General features: G+C 38.6%; 1 protein-coding gene across 1 annotated transcript in view; it reads left to right on the forward strand.

The window, feature by feature from the left end:
• Positions 1 to 13,542, forward strand: part of LOC117409320 (collagen alpha-1(XXV) chain-like) — a 190,395-nt gene that overhangs the window by 111,715 nt on the left and 65,138 nt on the right. Inside the window, exons 5-6 of the mRNA XM_059000518.1 lie at positions 7,305 to 7,331; positions 7,732 to 7,758. Coding sequence (XP_058856501.1) covers positions 7,305 to 7,331; positions 7,732 to 7,758 — 54 coding nt within the window. The remainder of the gene's footprint in view (positions 1 to 7,304; positions 7,332 to 7,731; positions 7,759 to 13,542) is intronic.

Here is a 13,542-nt window from a genome sequence, read left to right on the forward strand (position 1 = left end):
GGTTGATCATTACAAGGCATTGCTGTGTGATGTCTTTATCAGATCTGGCTGTGCACTTTTCTTTTCCACAGGAGAGTGCTTCCTAGCCAGGTCTTTGATTTATTGTTTCTTGAGTGAAAACAGCAGGTGATGTACAGTCAACGCACCTCTAAATACATTAACGGGGGGAAATGGAATATCGAACTTGTAAAAGTGTTCCAGAGTGTTTTTTTGTCTTCAATTACTTGATAGCTTTCACCCCACCCCCAAGTGTACAACAGTTGCACATACACAGGAATATTAAGAGAGCAGATATTGGCCCATATGCATAAAACTTACCATCTCCTTTATCGTGCCAGTAATAGTGTTTAACATGACAGTATTTCATCGGGGAATGCATAAACGCCATTTACCATGAAAAACCAGCATTCATCGCGACGTTAGAATAACGTGCTCTTAGAGACCAATTTTCTCATTCAGAATTAAAAAAAAACAAGCAAAGAACCAAAAGATCTTCCACATAAGAAAACACTTGGTTAGTACTCCTGTAAAGAAAATAGGCTAATATATGTTTAAGAAAAAAGAAACATTACTTACACGTTGTACAACAATTGCCAGCCCTCGTTTAGTACTGGCTTATTAATGATGTTTTGCCACCTACATCTAAGATATTTAACAATGATGACCTGCCATCGACTCCCCCGGTGTTGCAAATTCAAAGGCCCTCTTTGAAGCGGGTAACCTTTCTCATTGAAGCGTGCCAGGCATATTGCTCAGAGAACACATGCCTGTTTTTCTGTTGATCCTGAGCTCTTTAATATGGGTCACCCTGGGCCAAAGGAGACTCAGGTAAGTGTGCGTTCACTTTCCTTCATTTCCCCTGATATGACAACTTTGTAATGGTTTTGGCTCACATTTTCCATAGAATCATTAAGGAAAAAGTAGACACGGGATCAACATATAACAAGCTGTAAACTGGTAATCATTATACAACATGGTAGACCCAACTAATATCCCTGGAGAGAGAGATTGGCTCCATGTGGCATCTTGAGATTATCAGCTGTTGGTCCAGATGGGGATTTTTATAAGGTGCCCAGGGAAACACAGGTTTTTAACTATAGTGCAGAGCTATGTGCTTTCTTAATGAGGGAAAGCCAACAAAATTGAAGTGTTTTAACAAACACATTATTTTTACCTGTTAGACAGCTTTGTAATAAAGACTGCTGTGGGATATCACAGGTTTGACAAGGCAAGTATGAAAAGTTTGAGAAGATTGACACAGGTTTTGAGAACAGAAACAACCTCCATACACGTGGTAGCCAAGTTAGGTTAGAACACTCTTCTACACTCTTTGTTTTTCCCTTAGAGTGGGTAAATCAGCTGTGTTGCAAATGTGGCTTTGTCTTCACATATGGCCTATGGTTTCCTTGTAAACAAATACATAGTTTTAATTTTAGTGACCAGACATAGACAGTACTTATTGCAGTACTTATTCCTTATTGCATCCGCACTGCTTTTGTTTATGCTATCTAAGTAGTATTTAAGATCAAATCTGGGTATTTCTGTACATTATTACCCCCCTTTTATTCAACTTTGAAAGATTTCAAATATGTCATTCAATATGTAACGCAGACTATTAAAAATAAATAAATAAATGTTGGCCAATTACACAAAGAATTCAAATTCTTTAGCAGGAGAAGTATTTTTATTTCAATACACAAACAGTACTGTACACAATGTACTGTAAATGTTATAAAACCTACTTTATATTCAAGTGTGCACTGCAAGTCTTTATGGTTTGTTGTTAATAGAGGCAATTTCATGTTGTGTAATTTTTTTTCTTCTGAAAATAAAAATCAGAAAAGCACCTCCCTGCTCCCTGTAGTTTTACAGCGTGTAGTTTTGCCAGCAGTTTGAAACATGGTTTCTCATGTTTTTACTCAGGTTTGCCAGGGGTTTCCTCTGTGGCCTGTTAGCTAATGTAGTCCATATGGAGAAGTCAGCAACCTGCATCGAACCACTGGTTACCTGGCCTGCTCGGCCTGCTTGTTTTGCCGACAAAGAATGTTAAACTTTTTTGTATTATAATGTAGGGGCCATAAAAATGTCATCATAAAATGCGTACAAAACAACAAAGATTTTTGTCCAACAGGGAGAATGAAATACACTTCAGCTTTTTAACAGCCCATTTGTTCATGCCTGCCTACCTTCCGATTTGGGTAAACCTCACTTTCTGATTACATCAAACATGGAATAATAACTCCATCTATACTTATGCTACCCCCACATCCACCCTTCTCAAATCACCTATTAATTCATAACACGCTTTGTTGAAAGTAAAAATAAATAAATATATATATATATATATATATATATATATATAAATGTCTTCCACACAATTTTTTAAATATCAAAACAGAACTTCCTATTGATGTTTTTAGAGTCACTAGATGTACCTACGGGCTGTTTAGTCTCTTTGCACACTGATAATTCAGTACTTCCAGTAAAATTTGTATAAATCACATACCCACACACTCACAAGTTACACAATATGTATATATTATAAATAGCTGCATTATAAATGACAAGCAGAATGAATCTGAAATGGAGCCTAGGCCTTCTGCAGATTACCATTTTTGCGCTACTGTATAATGCCATTCTGTCACATTCTTAATGCTCCCTCACTTTGCCATTCAATCTCGGTTTGGATTGGTTTGTATTTAGAGTCTGCCCATACTTTTATTGTGCAATGATGCATATAGTGACCCCTGAACTCGAAAATGAAGTGCCCTTTAGAGTTGTGCTGCATTAGGTATCAAACCGTGCTGTTTTTCCATCTGCAAATATTCAAGACAATAATCACACAGACCAGTTCTAATAGAAATACAAAGAAATAGGGATTTTTTTAAAGGCCACCTTTATATTATGATTTACATTGGGAGTTAAAAAGGTCATAACCAATGTATTAAAATTATCAGACCTTGATTGCATAACATCTTTCTTTCAATACTTTATTTTCACTTTGACACTGAAGGAGTCAATTTATCCTGCAACCACAATATACATTGACTTCCTGTGCATCAGTTATAGTATAAAGGCCCCAACTGAGTCTCGCACTCTCTTCCTGTGCTGCGCACATTTACATGGCTTCTTAATGGGTCTTCATTTTCAGACCTTTATAACATAACATCTTTTTTTCAAGACATTGGCAGAGTCCATTTATCCTGCAACCATAATATAAATCAACTTTCTGTGTAGCAGATAAAGTTTTAGGGCTGCACAACATTACACTTTGGGTTTTAATGCCACGTGCACAATGAGCGAATCCATAGTGTTGTAGAATGAAACAGATAACCCCAAAGACTAAAAAGTCTAAGGCTGTGTTCACACCGGTTGCATTTAGAGGGTTTGGTCCGCACTCTGTACGGTTCGGTACGTTTGGTGTGCAGTGTGAACAACAAAGTCCGCCTGGGAAACGAACCGTACCGAGTCCACCTAAAGAGGTGGTCTCGGTCCTTTTGGCAAACAAACTGAGTTTGGTTCGCTTGCTAAATGTCAATGTGAACAACTGCTGGACTCTGTATTTATTTATTTTTTTGTCAGCAGACACCTGGCTGCACTGATAGCTGCACGTAGACAGCTCTGGCTTTCTCAGGCACACGTGTCTGACAGGGAAAAAGCACCGCTGTTGGATGCCCCTATTACACCAGGGCATACGTTTGGTCCCGTGGTGGACGAGGTGCTGCAGCGCTCTCGCCAGGTGCAGGAATCCATGAAGGAGCTGGTGCACTTGCTTTCCAAGCGACCACCGCCAGTGCATAAACCAGTAGCAGCCCAAGACCGACACAGCCAGCTGCACTGCCATTGGTGATGTTTGGAACCAGCCCACTGCTGCTCACCGCGGAGGCTTTAATAGGAGCTTTTCAGCTCAACAGAGTGCTTACGGTCGTGACGTTCAAGAAACTTTTGGGCTTGATGGCAATAGCTTCCCAGACCATTCCATTGGGTCTCCTGCGCATGCGTCCTTTGTAGGCCTGGTTCAACAGCAGGGTTTTTTCAGCCAGCGTTGAATCGCGACCCCCTATTGACAGTGTCCCATCACTGTTTAAATTCACTCTCTTGGTGGAAACGGCCGGCCCATGTACACCTAGGCGTAGCGCTGGGCAGTGTCACCAGAAGGGAGGTTGTCACCACAGACACGTCCAGCCTGGGCTGGGGCCCTGTGTGGAATGGCAGGAGTGCGCAAGGTGTGTATAACCCCCCCTTGGCAGGGTCTCCACATCAATGTTTTGGAGCTGCAGGCAATTTACTTGGCTTTGTAGAATTTTTTTGCAGGAGGTTCAAGGGAGACATGTGCTTGTCTGTACACACAACTTACATCAACCACCAGGGCGGCCTTAGGTCGCCCAGTCTCCATTGTGTGGCCCGAAAGCTTTTGCTCTGGACACACGAGAACCTCCTCTCACTACGGGCAGTACATCTGCCCGAGGTGACAAACTGGCAGCGGACCTGCTCTTAAGCAGGGTCCCAGTGCTTCAGTGGAGGTTCACCCCGAGGTGAAGGGATAGATCTCTTTGCCTCCCAGGAATCAACCCACTGTCCCCTCTGGTTCTCCATAATAGAAGACGGGGACCTGCAGGCAATAGATGCCTCGGTACTATTATACGCCTTCTCACAGCTCACCCTGCTCCTGCTGTCTAAAGAAAATCAGGCAGGACCGGGCCAAGGTGCTCCTAGTAGCCCCTTATTGGCCCAGGAGACTGGTTTTCAACCCTGAGGCAGCTCCTGAGCGGCCAGCTGTGGAGACTGTCCAAAGCTGCTGTGACCTGTCTGGTACGGGTGTCCTTATGGCATCCTGACCCATCGAGCCTGTGGCTCTGGACCCTGAACAGCTGCATTTGAGCCATATGGGACTTTCCAACAGGGTTATTGACACCCTACAGAATGCCAGAGCACCGTCCATGCGTTCCCAATACCGGTACAAGTGGGGAGTTTTCCAGACATGGTGTCTGCCTCATGGGTTTGACCCCACAACCTGTCCCATGGCAGTAGTACTGCAATTTTTGCAGGACCTATTTGACGACTAAATGTTGTGGATCATCAAAAACCTGGATTTTGAACTAGAGTGTTAAAGGGCGGCTTCTCAGTCGACCCTTACAACACAGGCATAGAGGTGAGATCTCCCTCCATTGTTTCGCCCTAGCTACTGTTACTGGGGTTCTGTATGGTAACGCACAAGGCAGTCTCAGCTTAGCACTCGGGGGCAGGGCATGACTACACCACAGGCTCGCTAAGCAGCTTTGGTTTATCTTATTCATGTTTCGGGTCTCTACAAAGTAAATACCCATTCGGTAATGGTTACATTTCTATTTCAAGGAACCAGGGTTATGATAATAACCTAACGTTCCCTAGTGCTGTGAACTGCTCCGACAAAATCTTACTGTGGCTTATCCCAGGGGGATATAGATTGATCAAATTTACCTCCCCATGCATTATAGATTAATAATAACAAAATGGAATTCTGCAACATGTACAGTAGCTACTAAGGATGAACTCCTTTTAACATTTAAATTGGTGCAGACGTAAAGTGGTTTAAGACAAAACCTCAAGACCATAAACCACAGACTGTTTATCGGTGTAATTGACATGATTGACAGAGATGGATGGCTACCATAGGAAAATGTCAGTAAAAAAAAAACTGGGTGTATAATAACACAATGTGTGACACATCAGATTAATACACTTTAAAAGCAGTTTCTTTCATAAACCCATCACATTTTCAAGATTTAATTTTGGATATGTCAACATTTGGGTATAATTTATGAAGCCAGAGCAGTTTTAAAGGCCTTATAGCAATGTTTACTGCTTTTTAGAAAACTAGAACTCCCTATTGGTGTTTTAAAAAGTGTCCTGTTTAATGTTTCAACAAATAAGAGCATATTTAAATCACATACCCACACACTCACAAGTCAATGAACACAAATATGTATATATTATAAATTGCTGCATTACAAGTGACAAGCAGAGTTAATCTGAAATCGAGCCTAGGCCTTCTATAGGTCGACATTTGGGTATAATTTATTAAGCAAGTTCAGTTTTAAAGACCTTAGCGCAATGTTTACTGCTTTTGAAAGCCACAACATTAAATCTGAAATAAAAAAAAAAAAAACAACAAAAAACCTCAAAGGACTGAGCTGTTGGAAGGAATCTGGGAGTCATTGTACTGTTAAAATGATGTGTAAATTCGCCTGTGTGTCTGCATTATGATGCTTTACTTTAAAAAGAGTAGCAATTACCAATGAATGCAAATGTTACATGTGTTTGTATTTAAGAGCAGTTTTGCTCCCTTAACTTTTCTATGGCACTCTGATAAAAAAAAGTAGTTTTGGTTCATAGTAATTACCAAAATATTAAGATATGCATTTTTGTTTTAAGATATTACGTGCAACACATAAGAAATAGAGTTGGGAGTTTACAATTATTTTTATTGTTATTTATTTATTTGTGTGTGTGTGTGTGGGGGGGTTATAAATAAATGCCTGGACATATATTATTATACATAATTAAATCAAATAGGATAAGTGAAGGTTATCAAACATGCATGAGTGTCCAGGCATTAACTATTGGTTACAGCAGATGTGTGAACTAGAATCTTGCTTGGCTAACAGAATGTCAGCATTGAAGTCAGCTACAGTATCAGTGCTATCAGTAGTTTACCTTTTTACATAAAGCCATAAAGTAAGCACACTTAAAAGTTATTTACTGGCCACTGTGTTTGGTCTAAAAGTTAATTGCAAATAAATACCATACACTCTCAAAGAACATAGAACCCAATTTACCACTGTGCTGTTATGATTAGGTATTTGATTTTCATTTATTTGTATAACATAACAACAGTTCACCAAGTGTAAAAAAAGGTTAATGTTTTAACTCTATGTTATTTTCATTCTGTTTAAATATTATTTCAGTTTTCTGTTTTTGCTACTCACTGTGCACAGAAGCAAGTAGGATTCTGGTTATATCAGATTAATACAATTACTAGCTCTTTCCATTGCAGCAAAGCTTATTAATAGTGCAGCTCACTGTTACAGATAACTTCCCAATTAGGAACCCCCCTGCCACCGATGAAGCGGTCATCCTTGAGGGCAGCACCTGGAGCTGCCAGTTCTGAAGACTGGGACATGTCAGAGCTGCTTGCTAATTACAGACTGTTGTATGGATGTGTTTCTGACATGTTACCTGTTAACTGTCATGCAGTAATGTAATGTACTTATTTTTTTTACACATGATAACCTGTCTCTCTTTCTCTCACCTTTTTTTAAAAGGGCCCTCCCGGTCCAAAAGGTGACAAGGTCAGTAGCTGAAACATATTCTTTTTTGTTTGGAACTGTACCATTCCATTGTACACTATATTTAACCTGTATATTGCTCTGCATGTAAAATCATGTAAAATCAGTGCCATGCAAAATCAGTATTTGATTGTGAGCCTAAGGCTCTGGTCTGCCGACGGCTACTCATCCTGCTTCATCCCTAGTATCTCTTCCAGGGTGCACTTTCTAGGTTTTTGTGTCACTGTTATGATAAGTAATTGTATTCATAACCACACTGAATACTTGAGGTTTGCCTATCATTTAAGACAGTTTTCTCAACAATGTGTTGTTAATTATATCAGTTACAGTGTGACAACAGAACCTTTTTTGTATGTTTGTTTTTGTGAAAATTGTTTAAAATGTATTTTCTGGTTTGTTACAGGGGGATCAAGGTGACCAAGGTCCACGGGTATGTCATTTATTATTACTGTTATTATTACTATATTTACTGTTATTATTACTATATTTACTGTTATTACTTTGGCATTTGTGGCTATACGCTATTGCATGTGTTACACATTCATAAGTGCCCAAGAAAACTAAAATATTCAGAGAAAAACAGTAAATACACTTTTTTTAAATAATTGTATAACTCTCCTTTAATGTTTTTCAATAAGCCACAGTATAGTTGCCTGTATGGTTAATACTCCTCCCTTTCCTTACAAACAGTTGTATATCAAATTACAGCTATTACAGCTTAGACAAAATATGATTTGGAAGATTCAAGCATATTGATTTAGATTATCAGACTTCTTCTAAATTTGGTTACTACCTTCTGACTTCAGAAGTATTCAATAATAGAAAAATCCTTTGAAAACCTTTTGAAAAAAAGATTGAAATATTAATGAGCAAGATGAAAGTGTGACCATTTTCTCCCTTTAAAATTTTTTTTAAGTGAATAAACATGTCTAAACTATAAAGCATGCATTGACATCGGTACTGAAGCGAGTTGGGTGTTTAGAACAGCTTTTAACTTGCATTGTATTATTGGCTTCATTTGAACAGTACCATCACAGAGTTCCTATCCCATAAAACTATATTTTTCTCCAATTACAGGATTGTCCGTGCACTATTACCAGTGTGTATCCCATTTGAGAAACTTGCTTGATAATTGATAATTGTTTTGGTTAATGAAATGCTATGTATCTCATAGTGCCTGTCTCTCCTGCACCAGGAATATTGTTTTGTGAAACCTGTTGTCCTTTTTCACTGGTGTCTCATTACAGAAACATTAACAGATAGGGCTCATGCTCAATTAAATTACAAACCTCTAAATTCCCCCATGCTGCTTAAGTACTGGTTTGATATCAGTTGTATAACTTATAAAGGATGACAGTAGACAATTTAATTAAAAAATAAAGCATGCAACTATGACTTGTAATGTCTTCTTCAGTGGATATGAAACCATCTACATTTATATGGAAACACTTTAAAGACACATCTGGCTGGGTGAGGAAAAGCCTTTATTACAAAGGGGTGGATGTGAGTGGGTGGGAGGGAGGCAACCTTCAATCGAAGCTTTCTTTTTTCAGCACTGTACCATTAAATGTGTCTTTTTTTATAAGAGGAAAATCTATTTATTGTTCAAAAAAGCATGGCCCCATTTTTAGTTAAATTGTATGACAGGTTGTTTTCAAAAAACTAGAACACATACAAAACGTCAAGATCTCTTAAAGTACACCGGGCTAACAGAATAATTCCAGTAAATCTTAAATATTAATTAGTGTCATTTTGTAAGTGTTATGTTATAAGTGTTCCAGTTCACACAATTTACTGATCGCTTCTTGAAGATAGTACATTTTTCCACTTCCTGCATTTCACCTGAAGAGGCTGCATAAAGTACCTCAGAGACACAAACAAGCCAATGAAAAAGACCCAACTGTCTTTAAAAGCAAACAGTTCAGCAAAAATACATTAATGCCACTGTGCAGTCAGCGCTTCTTATTTGACCTTCTATGTTTGCAGTGGTCCCATGCTTTTCCCATGGTTTACTACACTTTGCTATGATTTTATTACAGTAAACTTAAGGTTATTAAATAAATAATGCAATAAAAAACACTTACAGACACGTCATGCAGTTTAAAACAGCGTGCATCACACACGAGATGCCAAGTGAAGCTGTCAATTAGTAATAATAATAATAATAATAATAATAATAATAATTTCCCACCAAAAGCACCAATGGTAGCTGAATACCTTTTGGTGTTCCTTAATGTAGGAACACCAGCAACTACTGGAATTAGCAGCTGCTTTACTGTGGGAATTCAGTTACAGGCCCCTGCAGTGCTATAATTGATTAACAAGTATCTTTTTTAATTGAGTTTGCTCTCTTTATAAAAAGTACTTTACAGTTCCAATCTGCTTTGAAGAGCTGTCACAAGTTGTATTTGCAAGAGCATAAAAAAGCTACATATATATATATTTTTTTTTTCTACCAGGTACACTACATAATTTCACATAGTTTCTCTTAAAACACGTGGTACAGTTAATTGCTTTTCCCTGTTCTTTTGTATTTTATATACTATGAAGTATAGCTTGTATTCAGTAATTAATTTATTGATTAAACAGTTGTAATGCAGGATACAAATATAAAACGAAAAACAGAGACACTATTTTAGATAGACAAGTGATTTAGCCAATGAGAAATCCAGTTGTCCTTGTCAGGGCCAATCAGCAATACTGGAGGAGGGCACTACAGTACATCCAGTTGTCCTATCCACCCATTATAACAACTGTTACTATACTCGGTTTGGCACCTCTGGAAGATCTTACAGCAGGTGGTGCTATCATGAAATTAGGAAGACAAGAAGTATGGTTTACGCCGTTTTATGGTTAATTTGATCTACAGTAAAATAGCTTAAAGTTGTTTTATGAACAGCCTCAGTCTCAATAGTTAGAAGAGCACTAAATTAATCACAAAAAGTAGACAATTACAAAGACAGCTGACAAGGGGCAATAGAACGCTCACTTGAAAAACGAACATGTCTTAATCATGCCACACAATCAATCATTCAGCACCAAAGAGCTGCTAACTTACATTCCTATTTCTAACAAAATAAGAATGTATTTCCTTACAGCCCCAGACAAAGCCAGGGGGTCTGAAAAAACAAAGTAGTGAAATTCAGACAGTCCTCTCCATCCGCGCTATCCATCATTTATGACAGGCTCACGTTCAGAAATCCGAAAGTGAATCTAATTGACACTGGGGGACCGCATGCTTATGGAGAGGTTAAGCCTTAATTAATGGACATAAGCCTTTATAGTTTAATTTCAGAGCCTATTAAGCTGCAGTCTATCAGCCTAATCAGGTTTGATGTTATCATCCCCTTGAAAATGACTTCATAAACATCTCCTATTTAGCTAAACCTGGGTAATTTAGTCTGGTTTGTGGAGAGATGTATTATTTATCATGTCTAAAAATCCTCAGCCAACAGCTGGAACTAAATTAGCTTTGTGACCTCAGAGCAATAATCAGCCACCCAAGCACCACAGGTTTCTTTTTGTCCTTTTCTCACAGCCTGCCTAACTAAATTTCCTTAGCTAGAGGTATATGAATTGGATACCTTTAGCAGATCTGATCAAATTGGCGCAGCCAGATTAAAAAAAAAACATAGTTTAGCACTTTAACTTTTTAATTGGTTAAATTGATTACCAGGCAGGGTTTAAGGGGATTACGTTTCTTTGGTATTTTACTTTTGAATTGCCGTATTTTTAAGGAAATGAAAGTTATCCACCGTGACGCTACCACTGTTATACTCTAGTTGGATTGTGTTTACAGAAGACCAAGACCAAACAAGACCCCCAAAACAGACATATTTCAGTCATACTTGACATAGTTTCTCTGAGGATGATCTTGTGTTTTGCAGAGTTTACTTTGTATTAAACACGACCATTGGCAACTCATGGCTTGAAAAACTGGTGGGGCACAGCCCCCCCCCCCCCCCAAAAAAAAAAAGTGCTCAAACCCGATGCCCGATTTTAACCATTTTTATGTAAACATTAAGCTAGCTTTCTAACATTACCAGATATTTCATCACAAACAGTTCTACGCCAGATTGTCACAAGAGAGCTGCAAACAACACTTAACAGGCAAGAGTCTCTTATCGACAGACAGCTACACCTGCACTAACCTGAGCGTTTGAAATGGAAGTATCGTCACACTCTTGTGCTGTTCGTAACATTATGAACTACAGAAGAGTCAGGTTCGGTTTCTGTGATGTCTCTGGCGTTGTGGTTTAGCTTTTTTGTTGTAGAAAAACTCCAAACGTAGCTGTCTTTTTGCCATTTTAACAGGGCTCAAATTCACTCCGTTTTAGCACATATTTTCGCTGACTGAAAAAGTGAAAGTCTCACACGAGAACAAATATAACGGTGAAGGGTCTTAGACACTCTTTGGTTATGTTATTATGTTTTGAAAGTTTGAAATAAACTGCGCATTTTTAAATAATAAACCCTGGCAACAGTGGCGTAGCCAGGATTTTTTTTCGGGAGAGGGTGACAATGGTAACTTTTTTAAGGTGAATAGTCACAGTGGTGAAATTGAAGATCCAATAACCAAATACACTGTTGTGCAAAAAAAAAAAAAGATTCAGTTTAGAACACTTCCGATTAAAAACAAAAAAAGGAAATACGAAGCAAAGGACTTGAACTTTTAACATGCGCATCAGATTTCAATTTCACATTAAGATAATAAATAAAAATAACTAGATATATCATTTCATTCGTACTTATGGTTGTTCATTTCACATTTGGTGTTCAAAGCAAAGCAAACCATTTTATTTAATTTCACAAATCCTGACTAATGTAATTACTCTTTGACTGACGCAGGACTGCCGATGGTACCTAATCTTCGAGGGACTTGTGCACACAGTTGCATTAACTACATTGTATAACTACAGCGCCTTTAAAAACAAACAAAAAAAATGTACAAACAGCTGATCCAACAAAAAACTTGGGTTGATTGACAGCAAATCCAACCACTCATTTTTTTTGGTATCACACTGCACTGACATTCGCTAGTTGAGCTGACGGACACGCTGTAGCCTAAACAAATAATCAGAATGAAAACAAGTAGGTAACCGAACTCAGGAATTGAAACAGTTTTGCCTGTTTTCTCTCAGCAGCGTCCAGAACTGTTTTCATTCTAATTTATTTCTTTAGCTATTCAATTAATAATAGGTTGTACATTTATCGCTCCATCTCCAAGACCTGGATGGACTTGGTTACCGTCCCTTGATGAAGCTGGCTGCACAATCCGTGAAAAATGATATAGGCTGGCCGCTGGAGAGATCAGCTGGCAATAAGATATGTCATGAGGCGAGTGCATTCTATGTAAATACATAGGCTACTCATTACATAGTAGATGTCCTCTACCACATCTATGTGTGTAGTAGCTAGGCTACATAGCATATACAGTAATCATAGCCTATATGTTTCATGCATCTGTGTTTGGGGTTGAGCAAGTACAGCTTGCTTATGTATTCTCATTGGTTGATAGCAACGCGGTAAATAAAAAGTTCGCTCCGTGAACGAAAAGAAAAATCAGCACTGCCCGTGATGCGTCTGCTCCGCGTCCTGTGTGTACACACAGCCTGTGTGTACACACAGGTAGACTATAATGGGAAGCGAAAAATATAACAATATTTCAATTTCTTACACATGTTTAAGTGTGAACGATCCTAACACAGTGGCTAAGCCACTGCCCGCAGAAATCTGGGGGGGGGGGCACGTGACCAGGCGTGCCCCCCCCTATGCGTCGCCACTGAACATGACAAATGTAATCAATTTTAAACAAAGCACAATTACACACATGACGTACCTGACCTGAGGCTGAATCATGGCAGGATGTGCAGTCCAACAAATGAAATTGCCTGTTAAAATGGTTATTGACTTTGCAAATTTAATATGTAGGTAAATGAAGCATTTCAAAATGGCATGTCAGCATTTCTTTCGGTTGAATAATATAGAACATATTTCGTAATGTTTGCTGCAGAGATTTTAAGATGCCTACTGGTGTTTTATTCATTGTTCATCAATAAAGAGCTTTTTTTTTTTTCTTTTAGTCGTCGCCAATGATTTTTTACCCCAGTTTTCTCCCCAATTTGGAATGCCCAATTATTATTTTTATCCTGGCTCTCTGATGCAACTCCCGCGCCTTCTCGGGAAACGGCGGCAGACACACGTTTTAATTGTA

This window comes from Acipenser ruthenus, chromosome 2 (genome assembly GCF_902713425.1).
Source record: "Acipenser ruthenus chromosome 2, fAciRut3.2 maternal haplotype, whole genome shotgun sequence".
Taxonomy (NCBI): domain Eukaryota; kingdom Metazoa; phylum Chordata; class Actinopteri; order Acipenseriformes; family Acipenseridae; genus Acipenser; species Acipenser ruthenus.